Source organism: Passer montanus, unplaced genomic scaffold (assembly GCF_014805655.1).
Source record: "Passer montanus isolate IOZ18808 unplaced genomic scaffold, ASM1480565v1 scaffold40, whole genome shotgun sequence".
Taxonomy (NCBI): Eukaryota; Metazoa; Chordata; class Aves; order Passeriformes; family Passeridae; genus Passer; species Passer montanus.
In genome coordinates, this window is record NW_024368819.1 from 827,671 (window position 1) to 850,726 (window position 23,056).

The following is a 23,056-nucleotide window of genomic DNA, read 5'->3' on the forward strand; positions in this document are numbered from 1 at the left end:
GCGGGAGCCGGCGCTGAGGGCGGCGAGCGCCGGGCGGGCCCCGGGGCCGCTCCGCGCCTTCCCCGGCGCTGTGAGGGGAGAAGGGCTCTGCCTCCCGCGGGGCCCGCTCTGCAAAACAGCACTGGTGTCAGTTAAGCGTCTTCTGGTAACATTTGTCTCCTCAGCTCGGCTTGTCGGAGTGGTGCCGGCAGCGGGAGATGAGCAGGGACCTCAGGGGCCGGGGATGCGCCCGGGGCAGAGGCTTCCAGGGATGGCGAGGAGGATGGCGAGGAGGAGGAGGAGGATGGCGAGGCAGAGCGCAGAGGGGAGAACCCAAAAGGATGCCCGAACCTGGTGAGCCAGCCCCTGTGCTTCTGCTTTCTGAAGCCGTAATGCTTTTCTTCTGACGCACTGTGCGAGGCGATTGCAGCTGTCTGTCTCCTGTGGTCACAAGAATCACTGAGAATAAAACCTGCAAAATTTCACTGTCCGTATTCTTTCAATCCGCATTTTTTTTTTTCTTCCCCCAGCAAAATCTCGACTAGTCCAATCAACGATGGACCAATTTATTCCCTATAAGGGCTGGAAACTTTATTTCTCTGAAGGTATTTTTGGACCAAAATTACATGTAGCAAGTATTTAAGTTAATTTTTTTCGAGAATTGGGAGAATTGATTACTAGTAGTGTTATAAGCTCAATAAAGAACAACCAACATTTCATATATAAAAACATAAATACAATAAAGACTTCACTCTTATCATATACTGTAACCTTTGTGGATGCTGTGGAGATTTATTATCTTCCTTAGTTTTGCAGTGCAGAAAAACAATAGAAGAAAAATTACCTGTTTATGTATTTTGTGAAGTGGAAAAAATTATTTCTGTCACTAAAGTGGTGTGTTTCTTTTTAGTTTACAATGACAAGTCTCCTTTTGTCCAGAAGACTCAAGCCTTTGAAAAGTTTTTCATGCAGCGCATTGAGCTTTATGACAAGGTAAAAAACAAAGCCAAACATATCCCACCCCAACAACCTGTTGTTGATACAAGAACACTACAGATTTTTAGTGGTTTTTTCCCATCAAAAGTAGCCTCCATCAGAGACCTGAAAAATTTAGGACATAATTTGAGTGTTTTGCTTCTAATTTGAAGTGTATTTTATCATTTATGATGTTTCCCAGGATGAAATAGAAAGAAAAGGAAGCATTCTTGTGGATTATAAGGAGCTAATCCAGGACAGAGAGCTGACTAAATCAATACCAAATATATCTGCTGAACTAAGGGACATGCCTCAGAAAATACTGCAGTGTATGGGTCTGGCAATTCATCAGGTAAACACGGGGTTCTGGTGCATGGAAGCAGAACCCTCACAACAAAAAATAATCAGTGACACTTAGAGGCAATTATGTTATAAAACCCACATCTCTGTGCTTTTCTTTCTTTCAAATTACAGTTTGTTTAAAACTCAGATCTTTCAATCTTTCCTCTTCCTGTACGACCCACAAAATCACATTTTGAAGTTGCTTTGGTCTTGGTGCATTTTTCTTATTCATCATTGGAGCAGCTGACTAAAACTAAATGTAGTTCTGACACCCGTGTCTCTCCCTGTTGGGAGCTCTAATTCATCTGTGTTCCCCTTCCTGTGTCTCTCCCTGTTGGGAGCTCTAATCCATCTGTGTTCCCTTGCTGTTGCTGGCAGGTGCTCACCAAGGACCTGGAGAGGCACGCGGCAGCGCTGCAGGTGCAGGAGGGATTGCCCCTGCATGGGGACCCTGTCATAAACGTGCCTCTCATCCATGCCAGGTAAGGGCTGCTGGGCTCTTCTCCTTTCCCAAGGAAGAGCTGTTGGCCTCCTGGCTAATCCTTGCCACTGTCCATGCATGGCTTACGTGTTTGAGGGAAAACTGGGCTCTGTGAAGCTTTTTCCAGAACACTCTATATTCTGCTTTTTCTCTTCACTGTGACTTCATGACTTTGTGAAAAAAAAAAAAGTGAAATAAAACCTTATAAGCTGAACAAACAGCTTGAACTAGAAAAGCTTGTAAGTAGAGAAGTGGCTTATAAGTAGAATAACTATTGTATAAATAGAATTCTATTGATTAAAAGCAGAATTATTTAGATTTCTGTTGACTGGAGAAGTTTTTAATGAAACATGTCTTTAGAACTTTCTTTATCAGAAGTAATGGCATCTCACACTTCAAGGGTCTGAGGGAACTAGGTGTGTAAGCTCTATTGGAGTTCAAATTACCTTTCAAATTTTATTTTCTTTTTTATTATTGTTTTTAATTCCCTGCTGGTGGCAGCAAAGCCATAATAAAACTTTGGTCTTTCTGTGTCACAAGTCTAAATTCCAGGCTTTATCTGAACCTATGGGAAGATACAGTTATGGATGATCTTAAAGTAATGTATTGCTAGGCCAGAGGTGTCACTGAATAAACAAACTGTACTGTTTGAGGCTGTTGAGGTCAGTCATGTGAGAATATTGAATGTTCTGATGCTTTCTAGAGCAAGAATCAAAGACTGTACCATGGATCTGCCGAAAAAATACTTCTAAGCATTTTTTCTGGATTTTACCCTTTTTAATTGGGAGTAGCATTTTTTGTCTGTGTTTGGATGAGTTTGGGGGTTATTTTTGTCCTCATTTTCTGTGTGCTAATGCAGAGTGTACAACTATGAGCCTCTAACCCAGCTGAAAAACGTGAGGGCCAACTGCTACGGCAAGTACATCGCCCTGCGTGGCACCGTGGTGAGGGTGAGCAACATCAAACCCCTGTGCACCAACCTGGCCTTCGTCTGTGCTGCCTGTGGGGATGTGCAGGGTGTTCCTCTCCCTGATGGCAAGTACACCCTTCCCACCAAGGTGAGCCAAAAGCATTGAACTTCATGCTTTTTTGTTTTGTTTTCACAAAAAGCAGTACCGCAGGTGTTAAAAAAAAAAGGAAAATAAAAAGTCTTTAAAGCTGGGTTAAATAACTGACACATTGAAAAATAATTAAGCATACCTTGCAACTTTTCTTACTTCAGACCCTTGTTACTTGTAAAAAGTGTATGCTGCTGGAATAGGATATGTAACAAAAAATACATAGAAACTCCCTGAAATCTGGAAAAAAATATTATCTCATTTAATTTCCATTTCACCAGTTGTGCTTAAAAAGACCCTTCCACCTTGATGTGGTGGTTTTCTATGCTTACATTGTTTGTTTTTTGTTTAGAATTTCTATTTTAATTTTACTTTTATTATCTGGACTTAAGAAGTCATTGGACAGAGGACACTGCCTGGTCATTCTCAGACCAGTTCACTGAGGGGATCACACAATGCTGCTGTGTTTGCTCCAACAGCTGTGAGTCAGTGTTCAGGTGTCTGTGCTTGATAGATCCTCGTTAATTATGTACATCCTAATTTGTAGCCCTAATTTAATTGGCTTTTTTCCTGGAATGATGCTGAATTTTATTGCTTTGCTTTCCTTATTTAATTAAAAAAAAAAAAGACAGTTTCACCCTAGGACATTAAAAAGGCTGGGAATGAGTCAGAATTCCTGTTGTTGCAGTGCCTTGTTCCCGAGTGCCGGGGCCGGTCCTTCACAGCTGACAGGAGCTCTCCTCTAACCACCACAGTGGACTGGCAGTCTGTCAAGTAAGCACAAAAATGTGATGTGACAGGACACTCCAAAAGTGACAGGATTGCTCAACCCGTGTTACACTGTGTGACTTTAATAATCATACTCTTTTCCAGCAAGCACTCTCCAACATTTGTATCACAAAGCAGTTGTTTTATCCAAGTGCTGGTATACTTTGTAACCCACCCTGTAACAGTTTTGTGGAAATTCCTTCTGCCCTTACAGAGCTCTTGGAGAGATGCTTAGTTTGTTCTCTTTGCTACATTTCTCAATAATTTCTAATTGCATGTATGATTTAATTATTTCCTTTAACGAGCTGTAAGTCAGCTAGAAAAACCCTTTAGGTTACATTGGTCAGCTGTGCCACTTGGCCTGAATGAGCTGGAAGTGAACTGGAGGGTTAAAAGTCATAGTTTGAAGTTATGTTCATTCAAAAATTCGTGCTGGTCTTAGCAGCTCCAGAGGGCGCTGTTCATCACAGCTTCTTCGGTAAAGCTTGGCTTGGCTTCCAGGGAATCTCCGAGCTCCAGGTGCAGAGGCAGAGCTGGAACTCTCACAACCAGAGAGTCAGCTACTCTTCTTGTTATAGTCTGAGAAATTCCTTGCACTTTTCCAGAGTTGCAATATCTATTAAGAATTCCAGGGGGCTATAATGTCTGAGCTCTTCATTTTTTTATGAGTCCCTTTTACTTTATGTCCTGTACTTATTTCTACGTGAACACGCTCATCAGTTTTAGAAAATCTGAATTTCAACTCGGAGTTCACAGTTCCTGCATTTCTGGGCTTTCTGCATGGTTTACCCCCATGCAGTGAGGCGTGACCTGCAGCAGAGGCCCAGAGCTGCAGGAGCTGTGTGCTGCAGTTGCACTGGCAGGTGCAGTGTGGTGCCCAGCTGCCCTGGTGTGTTGCAGGGTGCAGGAGCTCATGTCAGACGACCAGCGGGAAGCAGGACGGATCCCGCGCACCATCGAGTGTGAGCTGGTCCAGGATCTCGTGGACAGCTGTGTCCCAGGGGACATGGTCACAGTCACAGGCATAGTGAAGGTGGCAAGCACTGAGGAAGGTGAAGTGCAGCATCTGAGAACTCCTTTTTCCTACAGTGGGGTTTTTTGAGAGTGCTTACACAAGAACAAGTCACTCCCCTTAACTGGAGCTCTCGGACCATAAGTCCATAAAGTGTCAATTTCTTTGGGAGCTACCAAACTTTTACAATGAAGAGTTATTTTAGGGCATTATTTGCTTAAATTTTTCTCTTTAGTATCTCCTTCAGGCATTAAGAGAACTGTCACACTGTTGTGAAGGAGAGTTATCTCAGCCTCCCTAGAGAAATTTTTCAACTCTTTTTTTCCTTTTCTTTCCCCAAGTGAAGAAATACATTGTGCACTGCTCTGAAAGAATATACTGCAGATAACTGCAACTGTTTTACTCTGAGACTTCATTCTCTACTCAGTAATCAGTCTACATAGAAAATGATTCATTCTTAATTGATAATTACTCCACTATGTGTTTAATGCTTCCACACCATGCATCTTTTTTTCCCCCCAAAATATTGAGTGGAAACGTTTGATATTCAACTTTTCTTTGACAACAATAATATAATTTAAAATCCCTGGAAAGATTTATTTATTCTGGGACAAAATTCTCTCTAGACATGTATATTCCAAGTCAAGAAAATATGTATTGTGTACATAAGGGAACTTAAAAGCACAAATGTACCTAGAAACGTATTTTTGCACCAATTTTACCAAGTGCAGATGTTCAGTACTTAAATATGACCATGGCTGTACATCATGTTTCTGAATTACTCTATGCCATTTGTAGATAAGATAGTAGATAAGTAGTACTTATTAATAGAAAAAATGCTTCATCATCCTTTCTCAATTTTTCTAACAGGAGCTTCTAAAAATAAGAACGACAAGTGCATGTTCTTACTGTACATTGAGGCAAATTCTGTCAGCAACAGTAAAGGACAAAAACTGAAGAATTTTGATGATGAGACCTTTCAGAGATCGTTCATGGAGTTTTCTCTTAAAGACCTCTATGCTATCCAAGAAATTCAAGCTGAGGAAAATCTGTTCAGGCTCATTGTGAAGTAAGTTATATCAGACCTAGACTGGATCTAGGGTTAGTCATGAATGAGTGTGGCCACCTTCAGACAAATGTTCACCTCAAGCTGTGAAATGTCTGAGTCTGGTGCAATAGAAACCACAGAGATGTAAGAAACTGCAGTGGGCAAGGGACTTAGGAGGGAGGTATTGCAGTGGGAATGTTGGGACTTTGGGAGCAGTTTAGAAGTTCAAGAAGTTTCCTGTGTTCTAGTTTAACCTTAGAAAGCTCTGGGTAGAAAAACAATTAGTTAATTTTGTTCCTCACCGTGTAAATTCAACTTACAAGTACCATTTTGTCCTCCAGTTTTCTACAGTAGAGGAAAGAGGTGCAAGGACTGAGCAGAGGTGTGAAAGGCCCTCAGTTCAGACTGAAAAGCACTCTTCTACCTGGGATGTCCCTCAGGTCCTCCCAGGGAGTCAAGAACACAAACCCAGCACTTTAAAAGGAGGGTTACAGGTAGTTACTTGATTAAGACAAGAACAGGCACAGATACCACTGGGAAGCTGCTCTCCTTTGTCTTTGTGGGGGACTCAAGTGAAAAGCTTTTCTTGTTTCAGTCATTTCTGCTTATGCAAAAATTTCAAGAAATTTGATGCTGCTGATTTCTGATGGAAATTCAGCAACAGCTATCCAAAAAAATTTATGTTTATTGAGGTGTTCTGTGATGAGAGAGAGGACAAGTGATTATTTCTAGTAATACATTATTTGTCTTCCACTTATGTTACCTTGTGCTTTGTTTTTCAGTTCTCTTTGTCCTGCAATCTATGGCCATGAGGTAAGTCATCTAAAAACTCTACTTGTAATTCCAGTTTGAAATGTTTATGCCACATTCAACTGCTAAAGGATTCACAAAGCTTATCTGGGACAGGGGCAGGGGGCAGGGACTGTTTTTACAGGTGACTGTGGCTCACAGTCTCTTGGTGCCAGGGCAGTGGCAGCCTTATACCCTTAAGTTCAGTGATCCTGAAGGAAAGGTTGTTGCAGCCAGTTCTAGGGAGCTGTAAGTGCTGGCCACCACGGTGGAATGCTTACCAGTGTTGGCCTCTACCACAACAGATTGTGAAGGCAGGGTTGGCCCTGGCCTTGTTTGGAGGATGTCAGAAGTTTGTGGATGACAAGAACAGAATCCCAGTGCGAGGAGATCCACATGTTCTGGTTGTTGGAGATCCAGGATTAGGAAAAAGTCAAATGTTGCAAGTATGGTTTCCTTTATTACTGTTTTCTGTTTTCCTCTATTTCCTTGTTATCTTGACTTGCAGCCATGGTAGGATAACTGTGCTGAGATCAAAGGGTTGACTGAGCCTTGCTGGAGCTATCTTTCCATGTGGGATGCCTCAAGTATAGGAGAGTATCCAAAGGGCTCTCCTGCCATCCAGGGAGCCTGTTGAAACACCAAAGCAGGTGTCCTTGGTCAGGCCCATGGGCTTTCAAGGACAGGCTTACAGGCTTGCTGTCCTGCCCTTCTACAGTTCTTGTCACCAACCCTTTCCCTCAGTGAGCAGTTTCACTCCTTCCTGTCTTTATTTAACTGGTCCATTGTGACATAAAGTAATTAACCTTTGAATAAATGCAACTTCAGATACCCTGTGACTCTCCTCCTGTGAGGTTTACTTCCATTCCTTACCCTATTTCTATGTTGCTAGCACAGATCTTTTTGGGAAAGGGACCTGATCCTGTGTTTGGGTTTTAATCTCAATAAGCATTTCTGCATGACTATGACAATTAGTAATAGATTTTTTTTCCTTAAACGGAATGATTTTAAAATTCCATGTCTCTTTACATGGTTACTGTGAAGTGAAAGAGTGACAGTATTCACCTAGACCTTCTTTAAAAAGTCTTTCTAGTGTGGATCTGTTGCATTATGATATGATTTGCACTTAGCCAAAGTAATGGATTTGCATGCAAGCATCTTAACAAACAAAATTTTTAAATTTATTTTCATTTTGTTGAATGGGGACTCACCAGCCTAGAGTAACTGATTTGTTTTTTCACATTGTTACTTGAAAAAAGAATGCCATCCAAGAAAAGTTACTCCTACTTTGCAGAAGTATGTGTCTTGGAGTTGCAAGGACTTAGAGCTTTAGTAGAAAGAAACAAATTTGGGGTTACTTTGAGTTGTTTCTCTAGAATGAGGCTTATGAAATTCTTCACTTTGGGGAAGGCCAAAGTATTTGTTTCTCTTCTAGGCCGTGTGTAACATCGCTCCTCGAGGTGTGTATGTTTGTGGTAATACTTCCACTAGCTCTGGCCTGACTGTTACACTCTCCAGAGATGGCACTTCTGGAGATTTTGCCTTGGAAGCTGGTGCCTTAGTGCTTGGAGATCAAGGTAATCCATGGAATGCCACAGGTTCTGCATAGCCATATGTAAGGGACAGGAGAGTGTGTGCTGCTGAATCTCAGCTAAGCCAAAGTGCTCATCTAACTGTGGGCTAAAAATGTTTATATGAAGTATGATACTGGGCTTCCACACCATGGGAAGCTCTGAGCTTCTCCAGTGGCTTCTCTGGGGGCAATTCCTGCTTTCCTAGAGTGTAGGGAAACTTCAGTTCTCCAGTTCATATACCAGACTTCTGTGTCAAGGAACTAGGATTTTTTTTGTTCAGGGGTCTGACTTGATGCCAGCTCTGTACTTTTACTGGTTTTGAAAAAGGATTTGCTTTTGAGATATGTTGTCTATTTTAAAAAGCTTGTTTCATCATCTTAACAAATCCCCAAAATGCTGCATCCCCAAGTCAGGCTGAGTTCTTAGTGGTTTGGTTGCATTACCACGGAATGCAAACAAAGCTGGCTGAAATGGAGATTTTCCAATGTCTCCTGCAGCCCCTAGGGTTCTAAGTTGGACTTCTGATGTAGCACTAGATTATAGGACACGGCTGTCCTTCAGTTAATGTGTTGTCTGATAAATTTTGTCCTGTTTTAATTGCTTCCAGGAATTTGTGGAATAGATGAATTTGATAAGATGGGAAACCAGCACCAGGCTTTGTTGGAAGCCATGGAACAGCAGAGCATCAGCCTGGCCAAGGCTGGCATTGTTTGCAGTCTGCCAGCTCGGACATCCATTGTTGCTGCAGCAAACCCCGTTGGAGGACATTACAACAAAGCCAAAACAGTGTCTGAGAACCTAAAGTGAGCCCTTTCTGAAATGCTGCTTTTATAATTCACATTCAGGAGTAGATGCTTCTGGCAGGCTTGTAGCTGGTGTACAATCGCTTTCTAGAATTTTGGAGTGTGAACACAAAATTTAATAATCTTTAGTGGCTTTTGAGACAGAAATTGCTGTTGTACTTTTTTCTGAACGAGCAGGACAGGATCTTTTACCTGTGTTTGAAGTGGAACAGAGTTGCTGTAATTTTTCCACTTCTCCAAGCGCTCCAAGTTCCTTGTCTTTCCTCCAGAATGGGGAGTGCTCTGCTGTCAAGATTTGATCTGGTTTTCATCCTGCTGGACACACCGAACGAGGACCACGACCACCTGCTGTCCGAGCACGTGATGGCCATGCGGGCCGGCCGGCGCGCCGCCTGCAGCAGCGCCCTGGTGACCCGCGGCAGCTCCCAGGAGCACTCTGTCCTCCAGGCCACCTCCCACCGACCCCTGCTCGACAGGCTGAAGGTGGGGCTGCTCCTGGGGCTGCTGCGTGAGCTGCTCTGAACAAATGTCTGTGTTGGGTTGCAGTAAGGAGATACACTAGTGGGCTGGGTGTAATGATTTGGTATAACGTGATCTGTGATGATGTGTTGAATCCAAATAAAGCAGTGTGGAAGCAAATCCTTGGGCATCTGCAGCTCCGTGGATTTGGGAAGTATAGGAGAGGAAGCATGTTTCTCATTAGACTTCAGTGATGGCTTTGAGAGCTGATGTTGTCAAATGCCAGGTCTTGGGAGAAATACTCCTACTGGAAGTAAACCCATGCACTTTTGGAAACAGGATATCAGCAGTGACGGTTTAATCTTCTATGGAGCTGTGGGAATTGGGATTTTCTCTTTTTGAGAGGTGATTTAACTTTATAACAAATTTTATTGGGCACTTCCTATCATTGCAGATGAGAACCCTTGGCTGCTTTTTCTGAAATGGCCAAGTGTGTGTGTTTACATATCTGAGCATAGTGTGGGGATTTGAAGTACACCTTTCATATACAAAGTACCAAAGCCCTTATAATGATGACTTCACCAGATAAAGCATAAAGATGATGTTTGGTATTAAATTTTTTATTGTTTAGAATTCTGACAGAAATTTAACTCTTTGTAATGGTGCTAGATCTCAACAGGAGAAAACTTTGATGCCATTCCCCATCAGCTGCTGAGGAAGTACGTCGGATACGCTCGGCAGTACGTGCACCCAAGCTTATCTCCAGAGGCTGCACAAGTCCTCCAGGAGTTCTACCTTGAGCTCCGGAAGCAGAACCAAGGAGCAGACAGCACCCCCATCACCACGAGGCAGCTGGAGTCCCTGATTCGACTGACAGAGGTAAATGCAAGCTGGAATGCTTAAGGGATTGAAAGCAAAGAGGTTATTCCTGAGATACTGCCCAAATCCTATTATTTTTTACAGTGAGAATGCATCAGGCTTAGAAGTGCTTAAGAGCTGCTGTTCCTTAAAACTTCTTATAAAGCAAAACACCCTTGAGGAGATGGAAATAGAATCTATCACATTCCCCAAAAGGAGAAAAAGTTGTTGCAGGCAGGAACAACTGCTGCCCACCTTGAACCTAGACTGCTTCTGTTTTCCCTAACACTGCCTTAACAACACTATTTGTGATCTGCTGCTTCACAAAGCTGCACTGCTAAAAAGCAAATGAACTCCATGCCACAGCCTAAAAGTGCAAGTATGCAGGAGAACACATTGACACACTAACAAAAACCAGAAAAATATTCCTCTAATTGTGTAGGCTTAGGTTCTATCTCTGCTCCTGAAATTTGTTCTTGTAGCCCTTGTGGAGTGATTGTAGCCCTTTTTCACATCAGTTATGATATATCTTAAACCTTTGTGAGATACTTTTTCTGTTTTAAGGCACGATCAAGGCTGGAATTAAGAGAGAAATCTACCAAGGAAGATGCTGAGGATGTAATAGAGATAATGAAATACAGGTAATAGAAAATACTGCTTTAAAAAGAAAAAAAGCATCACAGTGCTGTTTATTTGAAACTTCTTTTCTTTACATATTCAAACACAGTGAAGGAATCACTTTATCAAGCCTAGGCCCATGATATTGCTATTTGGATTTGTTAGCTGCTCTTTAAAAGCTGCCAGCAGCCCTAAGTCAAATACAACTGCTCAGGCTTGTGAGTTGTGTGGTCACAGTGGTTCTGGGAGTCACAGTAACGCACATATGAGGTTATGCTGAAAGGTTTTTTCTCCCCTGTGAGTACTCTCTGGTGCAGGTGAACAATTGAAGTTCAAAAGTGATTTGGATGAATGCTTAGTCTAAGTTCCCTAGAGAGTGCCCTGATAGGGGGTGGTTTTCTATGTGGCTTCTGAAAGTTCTCTCAAGCAGTCACATTTTGGGAATCAAATCCATGTCTGTTTGCTTTTATCTCCTGGTGAGAGTTTGATCTCTTTGTGTAACCTGTTTGCAGCATGCTGGGCACCTACTCGGATGAGTTTGGGAAGCTGGACTTCGAGCGCTCCCAGCACGGCTCTGGCATGAGCAATCGCTCGCAGGCCAAGCGCTTCGTGTCTGCCCTGAGCAGCGTGGCTGAGAGCACCTACAACAACCTCTTCGACCTGCAGCAGCTGCGCCACATCGCCAGGGAGCTGCAGCTCAGGGTGAGCCCCCCTTCGGCAGCTGCCAGGCCACCCACAGCTCTCACTGCCAAAGGGAGGGGGGCAAAGGCACCTCTCTGTGCCGCTTAGCAAAGGTAGAAATGACCTTTCTGCTGTTGGGCTGAGCAGAGCTCCTGAAGTGTCTCTGTGAGCTTCACTGACCCCACAGCTGTCTGCAACAGCAGCTCCTTGCACTGCCAAGGGCTGACTCGACTGATGAGGCTGGCTCTGAGCAAGATCCTGGGTTGATCTGTGAAAGGCAATGGTGGTTTCAGTGCTGCCTCCTGCCTCCCCAGAGGACACGCCTATTTTTGTTCCCAAGTTCAGACTTGTGGTGTCTGTGCTCTATTTCAGCAGTGCAATGATGTTTCTGCATCACCTCCTCCTGGATTAAATATGCCTTTCAGGTTTTCATTGCTGCTTCAGACATCCTGAGGTTGTATGTTGAAAGGAACATCCTCTAGGACACATGGCCACAAATGTATTCTGCCCTGTAATTGATTTGCATTCTGTACTTGTGGGGGCTTCAGCCAAACAGAACTATTGATAGCTAACTCTAATTTTTGCTTCATCAACTACTTATTGAAGATAATTTAATTAACTCTAATTCTCCCTTCATAATTTATTTAACTCTAGTTCTCCCTTCATATATAGACTATTTTTGCCCATTCAAAGTTTTATACCTGGAAATCAGGGAGAGTTGTAGAAATCATGCTTTTCTGTGGTAGGTACTTCTGTTTCAGAACTGGAATTTACACATATGTAGCTGCACCTTTTCTTCATGTCATAAGGGAGAGAATGCTGCTTCTGTGTAACACTGCAGTAAAAACAGTGTGTAACTAAAGCAGAAAGCAGGGGGCTGATGGTGTGAGACCTCCTGGTAGGTGAAGAGTTTGCTAAGGAAACTGAGCTGTTCTTAGCCCACTTTATTTCACTAAGTTCTTTCAAATGGTTTATGTTGCTTTACATCAGGTGTCATTCTCCAATTTGATATTTTTGACTTTATCTTCCCAGGTATCTGATTTTGAAAGCTTTATTGGATCCCTAAATGATCAGGGTTATCTTTTGAAGAAAGGTTCAAGAGTTTATCAGCTCCAGACCATGTGAGAAGAGTCACTGTGATAACTCCCTTGGACTGATTGTCCCCCTGGAGTGCTGGACCTGCAGCACATCCTGAGCTGAGCTCCTGCCACAGCACTGGGGTTTGCTGGGCTGGAGATTCCCCTGCAGAAAATTAAACTGGAAAGCTGCAACAGGACAAACTGGCACTTGGCATTGCTGCCTGGCTCATCCCACAGCTCTCTCTTCCAAATGGGACCTCACCATCCTGCAGGAGTGGAAGGTGTGGTTTTATGCTGCTACAGTGCCATAAGGGGCTGTACTTCTGAAAGAGATGCTGGACCCAGAAATCTTTCCTGAGAGGATGGTACCAGCTGTACCTTCAGCACTGTAGCTCATTTCAAGTCTAGAAATGTTTCCAGAAGGTTCTGACAACACTGTCTTACAGGTGTCACCAAATGACACTTTTCTGAAACTGACTTGATTTTCTGCTTTGAAACATGGTCTTTGAAGCCAAGGTTTCTTTTGAGATCCAAGTGTGATTTAAGAAAATATCCTTATTACAATATTTAATTTGTAAAGCAGGGATGGGATTTTGACTTCCATTAAACTTTATATATGAGAAATATGATTTGTTCAAGGCTGTTTAATGGCCATTACAGGATCTGTAACACCAACAGGTTCTGTTTGTTCCTGTGTAACTGTTCCTGGCACAGAACCACGTGTGGAGCACGGGTGAAGTGCTGAATGCTTCCTGACTTTGAAATCAGAACCATGGTCTGGTGCAATGAAATAGCAGCTGGCAAGACTTCAGTGTGAGAATTAAAAAACCACAAACACCAACACGCCCTCCCTAAGAAAAATATACTTTAAAAATCAGGACTGCAGTGCTGGTTCTTGTTTTCCCTCTTTCAATTCTTATGTAAGATACGATAGATGAAAAAGAAAGCAGAAATACTGAAACTTAGTGCCTCAGTTTCTATTTAAAGGACATCAAGGACCAAATATACTCGGAACTGAAAACTGGTCAGCCAGATGAAATGCTTTAAGTACAAAATTATAGTTCTGTATCGGAGCTCTTAAGGGGCGAGGTGTGCTCTATCAGCTAAAGGGAAAAGGTGTTAGAGACTGATTTTGGCTTGGCACAGTGCTGGGGACAGGAACGCGCCTCAGGAGCAGACAAACACTGCACCTGGAACAGTGAACTCGTTCCCTTTTCTCCTTCAGACCAAGTGAACGCGGGCAAGCGAGGGCCAGAGGCAAGCACGGAGCACCGGAGAGCACCCGCGCTCTCTGAGGAGTTCCTTGAGGCAAAGCAAACCTTCCCCTTCCTCCCTCAAGGGCTGCCCGACAACGGCGCGGCCCCGCCGTGAGCAGGAGCGGGATCAGCCCGGGCAGCCGCCCACCGGGCCGCCATGGGCAGCGCCTGGGCCGGGAAAGCGGCGGGACAGCACCGGGACAGCACCGGGAAGCGCTTTCCCGGCACCGGCCTCCCAACCCGGCCGCCTGCCGTAAAGCGCGCGGCCCGGCCGAGGGGCGGGGCCGCCGCGAGGCGCCGCGAAAGGTCGCGCGTCCCCGGCAGCGCTGGAGCGCGGCGCGGCGGGGCCCTACGCCGAGCTGGTACGTGAGGGACGGCGGGGACGCGGCGGGCGAGCAGGTGTCGCAGCCGGGGCGGGCCCGCCATGGGGGCCCTCGCCGCAGGCGGGGTGTTCTCCTGTCGAAGTTAATGTTTAGCGGGTCGAGGCCGTGTGCCTTGCGAAAGCCGCGGGCTGCTTCCGAGAACTTTCCAGGCTTTCTGGCTAGTTAAGCGGAAAAAGTATTTGTCGCGGTTAAAGCTGTGTTACGTGCCAAGGCGGGGTTTTGAGTTCCTGCCCTGAAGGTTTTATATTTCTTCTCTTTACAGTATGAAAACCCCTGGACCATCCCAAATATCCTGTCCATGGCGAGAATGGGTCTGGCGCCGGTTTTAGGCTATTTGATTGTTGAAGAGAATTTCAACGTCGCACTCGGTGTCTTTGTCCTGGCTGGCGTGACAGACCTGGTATGTCTGCATGGGCTTGGAAAGGCTTTGGGAACGCTGGGCTCACGGGATCCCGTGGGCATGCACTGAAACAGACTCCGGGGTAGAGTGGAAACGGACAAAACATTTGGTTTTAGATTTGTTGGTTTCTAGGAATGCTGTATATATCCTTTGTGGTGCTGCAAAGGGAATTTGCAGGTGCCTGAAGGGGACTTAATGCTAATGGGGTAATGGGGAATGTCAGGGCTCCCTGACCAGCCCCGGGTTGGCATTGGCCACTCAGTGCTTGTGCACCTGGTGGTCTGTTAAATGATACAAGTTCATTTTATCCTAGTTAAACTCTTCATTAAACACTAGCTAAGAGGTATCACATTTTATCCTAGTTAAACTCTTCATTAAATACCTGTCTAAAGTAGCGTACACAGGCTGTTTTGGTTCATACCCTTCTAACAGACAGCTACTAAATTTTGGTTTTCCTAGTTGGACGGATTTATTGCACGGAACTGGGCTAATCAGAAATCAGCACTGGGAAGTGCTCTCGATCCCCTGGCGGATAAAATCCTTATCAGCGTGCTCTACGTGAGCCTAACTTGTGCAAATCTTATCCCAGGTGAGGAAATGTCAGTTGTGTGCTCTAGATAAGGCAAAGAAGGTCAGTTTATGTGTAGCAATGTTTCTTGTGTTTCTAACAAGGAAAACTGTATCTCTTGGAACTCTTGCTTTGCCGGAACTCCTCCGGCCCTTTGCTCCCAATAAACACTTCCCAAGGGACCCCACAGAAAGCAAGTGCTGCCGCATACAAAATGGCATGGACTGCCCTTTTTAGGTGCTCTTTCTTTAAAGCAGCAATAGTAGCTCTGTAAAGTTGTTTTTCATGGACTGGATTGTTTGAAGACTTCAGCTTAAACCCTTTCAGGAGTTGTGTTAAACACCCTCAGTAATGCATAGAACTCGTTCAAGAGAATTTGGGTGTGGCTGTTTTGTCTCACTTCTAATTTTCTGCTCTTTTGGTTGTGTTTTACCTTTAATCATGGGCACAGTTTCTCACTGGCTGGTGTTGCCTTGGTCTTGCAGTTCCCCTGACTTCCATGATTATCCTGCGGGATGCGGCACTCATTGCCGCCGTTTTTTACGTGCGATACAAAACTCTTTCTCCACCGGTGAGTGCGCGGCATTAAAAACGTGTCATCATAACAAAAAATACATTAATAAGCTTAATTAATGGCAAAGTTGTGACCAAGAGATTTGTCATCTTGAGACTCGATGGTTACAAGATGTAATGCTTGTTCTTTTGCTAAATAGATTTCTGAGCAGAGCAGTGTTTTAATAAAATGTGGTTTGTAAAGATAAGTCAGAGCTACTGATAACTTTTTTCCTGTGTGTGATGTGTAATAATCAATCTTACAAAGAGCAGTGTAATTCTTCAGTGGTACAGTTGTCTTTTCTTTATCGTGTGAACAGGTAAATCAGACTGAATGTACAAGAGCTGCAATTTTTTTCCTCTTTTCTCTCCCAACAGAGAACACTGAGTAGGTATTTTAACCCCTGTTATGCTACTGCACAATTAAAACCAACATTCATCAGCAAGGTAAGAGCAATAACTTGTTACAAAAGATACCTCCTGGGTACTTGGAGCATTGTGTGGTTTGGAGGGTGGGGATAATTTACACAACTGCTGAGTACAGTTTGAAAATAGTGCCAACTCTACCTAGATCCTGAAAGGTTTTCAACTGTACTCTGTCAGAGCACATGCTGATTTGGAGAGAGTAAGATGCTTTATTTTAAGAAGGTTTCTTTAAATAAATTTTCTTTATGTAAACTAATCCTTAAAGCAGTAATAAAAGTGCATGTTGGTATTCCTTGTACTTCTTCATGTTGCTCACAGTTGCTGTTTTGCTTTTCTCAGATGAACACAGCAGTTCAGCTGATTTTGGTGGCAGCTTCTTTAGCAGCACCTGTTTTCAATTATGTGGACAGCATATATCTGCAGACACTATGGTAACTAATATCTTACTTTTTTTCCCCCAGATAATTTAATGTGCTCCTAAAGAAGCGGGTAATCAAGATTAATTTGTGTGGAATAAATAATCTTCTGTACCCAGAAGATGCAATAAGCCCATATGCCTGAATTTTTACACCTTTAGTCTTAAATTTGACACCAGAAAACTAGATATTTATTGGTACTTAATGAAACTAGTTAAGATCCAGGAATAATAGCTTAGAAGCAAGTCTTTGGGGTAGGCATGGTGTATACAGGCAAAACATAAATTCAGATGAGTGGAGAAAAAAGGAGGAAGAAAGGCTGCATGGATTCCTCATTTATTCATGCCAGAAGTGTCCTTGAACAAGCAGCCATGGGATCAGTAATAATAGCCATTCTTATTTTTGCTTTATACTGTGCCTGCTCTCTTGAAATCCAGGTTTCTACAGCCTGTTTGAAAAGCACATGGAGAAATGGTGATTCCTGCTAGAGTTTGGGAAGGGAGGAGAGGGATGGGATGAGAACAGACATAAAGGAGCTTCCCTCCTTAAGAAATGCTGTTCCTTCTGCTGTCACTGGAGCTCTGAACTGAGTCTGAGCTGCAGCTGGCTGCAGCTGTTATGAGTGCAGTTATTTTTCCTGAGCTGTTTTGGCAAGAGTTCAGAACAAAGAGTTCTGAACAGCAGATGTCAGAATTACTTAGTAACTTAAAGTAGTGCAAAATCCAGTGTTACTTGTCTTCTAGGAAAATAAAATAACAACCAAACCAAAGAAACCAAAACCACCAACCCAATCCATGAAGTGTTTAAGGAACTATGAATGAACCTTGATCTTAACAGTCTGTGGTTTTTTATCCTGGTGGTAAGACAAAATCTAGAGTTGCCTCGGGGTGTAATTTGCCAGGGTGTTCTGTGGATACTCTCAGAAACTCCCTGGCAGAGTGCTCAGGGAGGGCAGAGGCGCAGGCAGGGCTGCAGCAGAGACTCCCACCTCGGGGGTGGTGTCAGCCTTCCAGCCAGAGGAGCACTGCTCATTTAGGGATGTCTGTGGTCTGGGAGGGAAACAAAAGTTTCCCTGAACAGGAACTTGTTCTTTAGCTTTGGAACTTGGAGAAAATGGTAAGTTCTGAAGCAGGAACTGGTTCTTTAGCTTTGGAACTTGGTGAAAATGGTAAGTTTGAGTCTTGAGTGGTTCCAGTGTTCCCTGCTCACACTGCCAAGGAATAGTTTCTCGCATCTGTCAGTTCTCAAGCTGGTAGAAGTGATGTAGGCTGCAAATGCTGAATCTTTTATTTTCCCTTCTCTAAAGCAAGTGCTGGTGTGGTGATAATTTGTCCTGGTATGCAGTTACACTGAAGCATGCTGCTTACCCCTGGATGGCAGAGTCTTTGTTTATCTAATCCTCCCCATAGCACTGAATTTCAGCTTGTAAACTGCAGCTGCATTTTTGTGGAGCATAGTTCCTGACTGTGTAGTTAACAACAGATGCTAAAAAAAGAAAAAAAAGGCACTTTTTATGTTGTCCAGAGACCCCCATGACTTAGAGGAACTCTTTTCCCCAAAGGTGCATCACAGCTTTCACAACGGTGACATCTGCCTACAGCTATTACCACTACGGCAGGAAAACTGTCCAGGTGATCAAGAACAAGTGAAGTGGTCTGGGTGATAAAAGGGGAAGTGTTCCTGGAAAGGCAGGAAGGTGCTGTGTCCCCAGAGGTGGTGGTATTGCAGCTGAGTTTTGGATCAAAGCACTCTTTGCTTTTCTGCTTAAACCATGGCATCACAATGAAGTGAAATTTGAACATGTACTGTGTATATATGTAGAGACAGACTTTTTGATGTATTTTTAATTTCTTTAAAAATGAGGTTGTTTACAAAAACAAATAAATAATTCTTAAAACCACGGGTTACTTGCTGCTGCCATGTGCATTCTGAGTAATTTTATGCTGGTTTTGAAGTCAAGACACGCACTTGGCACCAGATTTGTTTTGCCATATTCATGCAAGGCACTGAGTACCCTGGGATCTGAGAAGAAGAAGCAATTACAAGAGCAAGTTTGCACCTCAGCCCAAGTCAGTAAACCAGCACTGCTCATGAGCACCTAAAGACTCACCTCAGGCTGCAGCAGAAGGAAGCATGTCATCGAGGGATGGTATCTTCAGAAATTCAAAGCAGAGAGAAATTTTGCTTTATATTCCATGGGTGATACTGATAAGCCATGAAGAGTTCCTACCCTGCTCCCTTTTCTTTTTCAAGATGAACGATGATGAACTGTACTCAGAGTTTTTGAGAAAAGTCAGCGGTGCTGTGAGGAGTCTGTACCCAAATGGAGTTCAGTTTCTCATCCTATATATTCATTTCTAGTGATTGAAAGAAATTCCTGTATCTCCAGATGCTTTAAAGCTTCCAAAGATGTTGTTTGATCCCAATACCACTGGCTGAAGAGGACATTTAAAATACTGTCCAAATGAGTGGAGACAGCAGAAGAAATGTTAGATGTGTTTGCTGTTACTTCTTCCTGTACCTCCAGCTTCCAGATGTACTCTGTGCTCCCCTCATGCAAGGACAACTTGTTCTTTGCCTGTTCTCTACCTACAAAACTGAAGAAAGAGCAAGGCAGAACAGGTCAAGATGATAAACTCGTATTTTCTGTCTGTGAGCAATATGATTTTTCTTTCATGTCATAAGAAAGTGCAACTGTGAAGGGTTGCAATGACTGAAATCAGGAGGTAAACAATACCACTGTATTATTGTTGTATTAGCAAAGAAAACTTTATGTAGGAGAGCACACAGTCTCTTTTGTGACAGTGTGTTTGTATAGACAAAACATTTTAATGCTTTCTTTATATTGAAACTTGTATAAAATGGTGCACAGAGAAAACACTTGCTCTTTATTAGTACCTTTGTTTTAACGGGCCCCGTCTTTAATGGTCAACCCTGCATCTTTCAGCAAAGGATAGAGGGCAAAGCCTCTGGACGTTTCCTTAAAATACATGAGTAGAGGAGTATTTTCCGTGAAAAAAACAGCTCAGAGAGCGGATATTTCTTGTACCCGCCCAGCTGCTTGCTGTGGGGGTCTGGTGAATGTCATTGGCGCTTGGCTGGGGAGCGTTTCTGGCCCCGCGCGGCCGCCGTAGCGCGGACGCGCCCTGCCCGCCATGGCGGCGCCCGAGCCGCCGCCGCCGCCCGAGGGCTGCAGGCCGCTGAGCGCGCTGCTGAGCGGCATCGCCCAGGCCGCCTTCCACGGCACCGCGGGCATCACCGAGGAGCTGCTGCGTGCCCAGCTCTACCCCGACGCGCCGCCGGAGGAGTTCCGCGCTCTGCGCGCCAAGATGGGCGGCCTCCTGCAGGTACCGGCGGCGCGGGCCCGGGGCGCTGCGGGGGGAAGGGGCCGCGGTCGGGAAAGCCGCTCCGTCGGCCGCACTCCCGCCGGTGTCCGGCATCCCCTGCTCCGGGGGCACTGCCCTGCCCAGCCCGCGGTGACAGCTCCGGCTCCATCCCCGAGCGGGCACGGCCGGCACAGCACCCGAGGGAGCGGCCAGAAGCTGTGCCGGGGAGGGGTGGCTGGGTATCAGCGAAAGGGGCTGGGCGCTGAGCACTGGCAGAGCTCAAGGAGCGCTCGGACAATTCTCTCCAGAGCAAGGTGTGGCTCCTGGGGATGGGGCTGTGCGGGGCCGGGAGCTGGGCTCCGTGGTTCTTGTGGTGCGTGCCAGAACACTCCGCTCCTTCCGCCATCCCGCGCCCTCGGGAGCCGGAGCCCCTCGGCAGCCGGGGCCCCTCGGGAGCCGGAGCCCCTCGGGAAAGCTCCCGGATCCGGCCCGCGCTGTGCAGGGGAAGGGCGGCACATCTGCGGTCTGTGCTCGTGGGAACACGAACCTGTTCCTTTCTGAGAAGAACTGCAGTTTTCTTGTAAGGAAAAGAAAAGCAGCACCAATTATGAGGCAAGCCAGTTTACTGAGTCAACAGAGTTTGCTTTTTGTGCAAGAGAGAATATATTTTTTCCCGTAACAGAGCCTTTTGGTCTCTGTTCAAAGTGAAGAGGATTGTATGTGGCTCCGGGAGCCTCCAGGTGCTAAATCCTTGCATGGCCACTGCCACCTTGTGGGTGAATGCACGCTTGGATTGGCCAGATTTATAAACGTGCTCGGTAGTTTTAAATGGAATCGAGAGATTTGGAATTTGATGAGGGTGATGTCACTCGCTTTCTGCCTTTACGAAGATTCTGTCGTTTATTTAATGATCAGATTCATGTGGTGCCCTGAGAAGCCTGCAGTGAGTGGCATTGCCCAGGCCTCTGAATCCTAAAAAATTCTGCTCCTGAATCCTAAAAACTGATTCCTTCAGGGCTTTGTGGGTAACTTAAAAGGAAGTGACACCTAAGTTCTAAGAATCCTTGTAGGATCTGTGCTCTAAAACATCCTAAAAGAGCCCCTTGGCCTTCTGGTCGCTCTTTCCTTCACACCTGCCAGTTTTGGGGGAAAGGTTGATCCTGGGACTGTGCTTTGGAAGTAGGAAGGCTTAAACTTACCTTCCTCTTTTGGTATCTCTCTGACTTGAAACCTGGAGGGTTTTTGTGTAGCACTGTATTTGCTGGTAGCAGCAAACTCCAAAAGTGATCCTCTGTGCTTACAACATCTTGGTGTTTGGGTGCACCTCTTGGGTGCTGGTGTCCCCTCAGCACCTGAAGAAGCAAAACTTTATGCAAAATCTGCCTTTTCCCTTCCTTGTTAATTGCCATGTGAATTTCTGAGCTTATTTATTCCAGTTTTGATACTTGATGGTGAAAATTACGAATTTGTGGGAAAAAATCTTTGTTACCTTTTTGTGGTTTTCTTTTTTTCCTTCTTCCTCTGGGTGGTGGAGGAAGGATGACAAAGTCTAGAAGCAGAGAGACTGATTGCCCCGTGACTTAATTGGTGTAGTAATTGGTGTCTTCTAAGCAGTAGACATTGATCTGGACCATAAATCCACCTCTTGCTTTCACTGGATCTGAGCTTAAACAAGGTGAAGGACTTCCCAGTGCTGTTCTGCATTCCGCCTGTGCAAAGCATGGGGATGAATAAAAAATCTGTCATATTTACTGTAGCAGTAAAAAAATGAGATTTTTCTCCCCCTGGATTATACAGAGAGTAGTGCTGGGTTTATGTTTATAAAGGATGTCATTATGATCTACTTCTTCCACCTGTTTCCTTTGCTGCCCATCCATCTGCTGAATATGCATGAAGCAGCTGACCTCTTTCTAAAGTGCTACATTTATTTTGTAGTGAAATCATGTGTCTTTATTAAATTAATAAATTTTAATTAATTAATTTTAATTAATTAATTATAAATTAAATTTTACTTTTTAAAAATCTAATTTCTTGTGTAGAGTATCCTGGAAGGCAGGACAAAGCCCTAGGAAGGCTGGCCCTGGAGAGCCGTATGATTTCAGTGTTCTGTTAATAGTTTTCTGCCCTCTGCCTTCATCCTTCCCAGCCTCCTGTCCCTTAAGGCTGCAAAGCATTGAGAAGCTGGGCGAGAGCAGCTTTTGTGAATTCTCACCCCCAGCTTTTTCAAAGGTTATTTCATCCTGATTAAAACACTAAATTTGTCTGCTTCTTACATAAGTTTAATTTACAGTATTAGTCCACCGGTGATAGTTCCTTCCCATGTGGAGTAATCCCACTGTTTTCCTTTTGGTGGCAGTAACCTCTTGCATTTATTGAATGGGATTCTTTGCTCTTGGGTTTAAAGTGTCCTCCTTCATTCTTTTGCTTTGGAACAAACTTTACATAGGCTAAATAATAATAAACATTACAGCATGAGGAGTAGAAATATTTTATAGTATTTGATTTATAACTTGTTTTGTTTCTTTGGGTTTTTTTTTGACAAATACTGAGAAAGTTATCATCTGTAATAAATATCCTGGTATGTGAATGGTATATAGACTATATAAATAATACTGTGTAATATTATCTATTATATACAATATTATGTATTGTATAATATTATATATAATACCATATATTCTATAATAATATATAATATATAGGCATATATGATGTTGTTAAATATATTTATATTTATAAATAATATTGTATAAATAACAGTAAGAGCTTGATATCCAGCATGTAAATGTGTTGTCCCTAAAGATTGTCACCCTCCTGCTAGGGACTGCAGCCCTGTCCCTATGAAGCTGCTGTTGTGACCTCAGGAGGGGTTTCCAAAGCATTTTTACCCCTGTTTGACAAGGAAGAGACAACTCGAGCTTCATAACAGGGACCTGCCCCTATGGGAAAAGTCAGAGCAGAAAAACACTTGGAAGGTTCCCTCAGCTGTGGAGGATAAAGGCCTTTGCTTCTTCAGCAAGGATTTCTGCTAACAGAAATATTTCTGCTAGCAATTTCTGCTAACTGGTGGAAAATAAATTACTTCTTGCATTTTTTAATAAGGGGAAAGAGTTGCCATTCTTCCCTCCTCTCAGATACCTTGTGAGTCCTCAAATGTGTGGGCTGGGTCATGAACTCCAGAGCACTTTGCAGTTGTCCAAACTTC

General features: G+C 44.1%; 3 protein-coding genes across 6 annotated transcripts in view; all 3 read left to right on the top strand.

Annotated features, from left to right (window-relative positions):
- MCM8 (minichromosome maintenance 8 homologous recombination repair factor) overlaps positions 1 to 13,999 on the top strand; it is an 18,217-nt gene extending 4,218 nt beyond the window's left edge. The window contains exons 2-19 of the mRNA XM_039719078.1: positions 165 to 333; positions 510 to 584; positions 890 to 972; positions 1,157 to 1,306; positions 1,675 to 1,778; positions 2,637 to 2,835; positions 3,524 to 3,609; positions 4,504 to 4,655; positions 5,486 to 5,684; positions 6,446 to 6,476; positions 6,758 to 6,898; positions 7,888 to 8,029; positions 8,634 to 8,829; positions 9,099 to 9,312; positions 9,958 to 10,167; positions 10,711 to 10,787; positions 11,277 to 11,466; positions 12,478 to 13,999. Of these exons, the coding sequence (XP_039575012.1) occupies positions 165 to 333; positions 510 to 584; positions 890 to 972; positions 1,157 to 1,306; positions 1,675 to 1,778; positions 2,637 to 2,835; positions 3,524 to 3,609; positions 4,504 to 4,655; positions 5,486 to 5,684; positions 6,446 to 6,476; positions 6,758 to 6,898; positions 7,888 to 8,029; positions 8,634 to 8,829; positions 9,099 to 9,312; positions 9,958 to 10,167; positions 10,711 to 10,787; positions 11,277 to 11,466; positions 12,478 to 12,570 (2,511 nt within the window). The 3' untranslated portion in view covers positions 12,571 to 13,999. The remainder of the gene's footprint in view (positions 1 to 164; positions 334 to 509; positions 585 to 889; positions 973 to 1,156; positions 1,307 to 1,674; positions 1,779 to 2,636; positions 2,836 to 3,523; positions 3,610 to 4,503; positions 4,656 to 5,485; positions 5,685 to 6,445; positions 6,477 to 6,757; positions 6,899 to 7,887; positions 8,030 to 8,633; positions 8,830 to 9,098; positions 9,313 to 9,957; positions 10,168 to 10,710; positions 10,788 to 11,276; positions 11,467 to 12,477) is intronic.
- A 101-nt stretch (positions 14,000 to 14,100) lies between these two features.
- On the top strand, positions 14,101 to 19,403 carry CRLS1 (cardiolipin synthase 1). Its single transcript, XM_039718902.1, has 7 exons — positions 14,101 to 14,142; positions 14,426 to 14,563; positions 15,023 to 15,152; positions 15,617 to 15,702; positions 16,062 to 16,130; positions 16,449 to 16,540; positions 18,087 to 19,403. Exons 2-7 carry the CDS (start codon positions 14,462 to 14,464, stop codon positions 18,172 to 18,174), a joined length of 567 nt encoding a protein of 188 aa, XP_039574836.1. The 5' UTR covers positions 14,101 to 14,142; positions 14,426 to 14,461; the 3' UTR covers positions 18,175 to 19,403.
- A 238-nt stretch (positions 19,404 to 19,641) lies between these two features.
- Positions 19,642 to 23,056, top strand: part of COMMD1 (copper metabolism domain containing 1) — a 62,522-nt gene continuing 59,107 nt past the window's right edge. For 2 of the 4 annotated variants that reach the window (XM_039718899.1, XM_039718900.1), the window contains exon 1: positions 19,642 to 19,872. In XM_039718899.1, the coding sequence (XP_039574833.1) occupies positions 19,681 to 19,872 (192 nt within the window). In that variant the 5' untranslated portion in view covers positions 19,642 to 19,680. The remainder of the gene's footprint in view (positions 19,873 to 23,056) is intronic. The other 2 variants (XM_039718898.1, XM_039718901.1) reach the window with 2 other exon arrangements.

Coding starts and splice junctions, on each gene's coding strand:
- CRLS1 (XM_039718902.1), top strand. CDS start 14,462: ATGGCGAGAATGGGTCTGGCGCCGGTTTTAGGCTATTTGATTGTTGAA. Junction 14,564..15,022: donor TGGCTGGCGTGACAGACCTG/GTATGTCTGCAT, acceptor TGGTTTTCCTAG/TTGGACGGATTTATTGCACG. Junction 15,153..15,616: donor TTGTGCAAATCTTATCCCAG/GTGAGGAAATGT, acceptor TTGGTCTTGCAG/TTCCCCTGACTTCCATGATT.